This window comes from Plasmodium fragile (assembly GCF_000956335.1).
Source record: "Plasmodium fragile strain nilgiri unplaced genomic scaffold supercont1.21, whole genome shotgun sequence".
Classification (NCBI taxonomy): domain Eukaryota; phylum Apicomplexa; class Aconoidasida; order Haemosporida; family Plasmodiidae; genus Plasmodium; species Plasmodium fragile.
The window spans coordinates 84,203-85,492 of record NW_012192601.1 but is presented as its reverse complement, the minus strand read 5'-3'; the positions used below and the strand labels follow the sequence as shown (position 1 = coordinate 85,492).

Here is a 1,290-nt window from a genome sequence, read left to right as displayed (position 1 = left end):
GATGCCCCAGCTAAAAGTAAACCACAAGAAAAAATTATAACCCTAGAGAGTACCCCTCTAAACTCCATAAAGGACTGTGAAACGTTAGGAGAAATTTTAGCAGCGAGAATACACGAAAGTAAAGCGAAGAGTGTAGCCATAGAAAGGCTGCTCTCCATTATCCTTCCTGCGTGCGAAGTGAAATTAGAAGATAAGGAACTGCAAAGTATTAACAGGAAGATTCAGGAGCTTATTGAAAAGAGGGAAAAGAAAAAAAGGTATGCCCTCATAAATAAGAAAAAACCCAATGAGGTCAAAAATGCTCTTAAGAATTATAAGGATGAGGTCGACATGATTTATGGTGATCTGTCCTACGACGAGGAGGATTACGAGAATGAGGAGGATGCAGAGGAGTTCGCCGAGGACTACTAGCGCAGTTGGTCCGGCTACTCCTTGCTGTCCGTCCTGCTTCCTACCCCCTTTGTTACATACATACATATGTATATATATGTATATGTATGTATATATGTGTGTGCCCTTTTTTTTTCGCTCTCCCCGCCCCTAACCTTTTTGTTAAAAAAAAAAAAAAAAAAAAAAAAAAAAAAATAATAATAATTTTCTTTTTTTTTTTTTTTTTTTTTTTTTTTTTTTTTGCAAAAAGGGAAGCCTACGCTAAAGGTTCGTTTGTACAGGTTTTGCGCCCTTGCCAGTTTTGGCTGATCTGGCGATTTTTCTCCCCCTCCCATCTGCTTTGCTGCTCCACAGAACCAGTATTTCTATTATTTCACGGCTCCCCCCATTTGGCCGGTTCATTGTTGTTTCGCCGTAAGGGCGCTTGTTGCCGCGTTGTAGGTTCCATTTTCTCGTTTGAAGCTCCCCCCCCCGTGTGACATTCGCAATGGGTAAGTTGTGCGCTGTGGGCGCAGGTGATCGTAGAAAAAAAAAGAGGCGATCGGATTATGGGCTTTTCTCCTCCCGCCCTTTTCATAAAAGACGACAGTTTATGTGGACACATTCTCCCGTCACTACTCATATAAGGCATGCGTATAATACATTGTCGCATGCATGTGTAATTAACCTCCGCCCCCCCCTGCTTCTATTCCCTGGTGCGCAGATAAAGCTAACAGCGAAGTGGACGACTGGACAGAGTGGCTGAACGACGAGGAGGAAAAGAGAGAAGATTTTAATCTTGACTCAACTGCGAAAGATGAAGCGCTCAAAAAAAAAATTTTACAAAATAATGAGGACGACATAGCAGACTTTTTAGGCATGGACGATGATGATGATGAAAAAAAAAAAAAAAAAAAAAAA

At 41.2% G+C, this 1,290-nt stretch overlaps 1 protein-coding gene across 1 annotated transcript; it reads left to right on the top strand.

The window, feature by feature from the left end:
* Position 1: 1 nt before the first annotated feature.
* AK88_02205 (uncharacterized protein) lies at positions 2-411 on the top strand (the record flags this gene model as incomplete). Its single annotated transcript, XM_012479839.1, has 2 exons — positions 2-16; positions 73-411. The coding sequence occupies 2 exons, from the start codon at positions 2-4 to the stop codon at positions 409-411; spliced, it is 354 nt and encodes a 117-aa protein (XP_012335262.1).
* Positions 412-1,290: the final 879 nt, after the last annotated feature.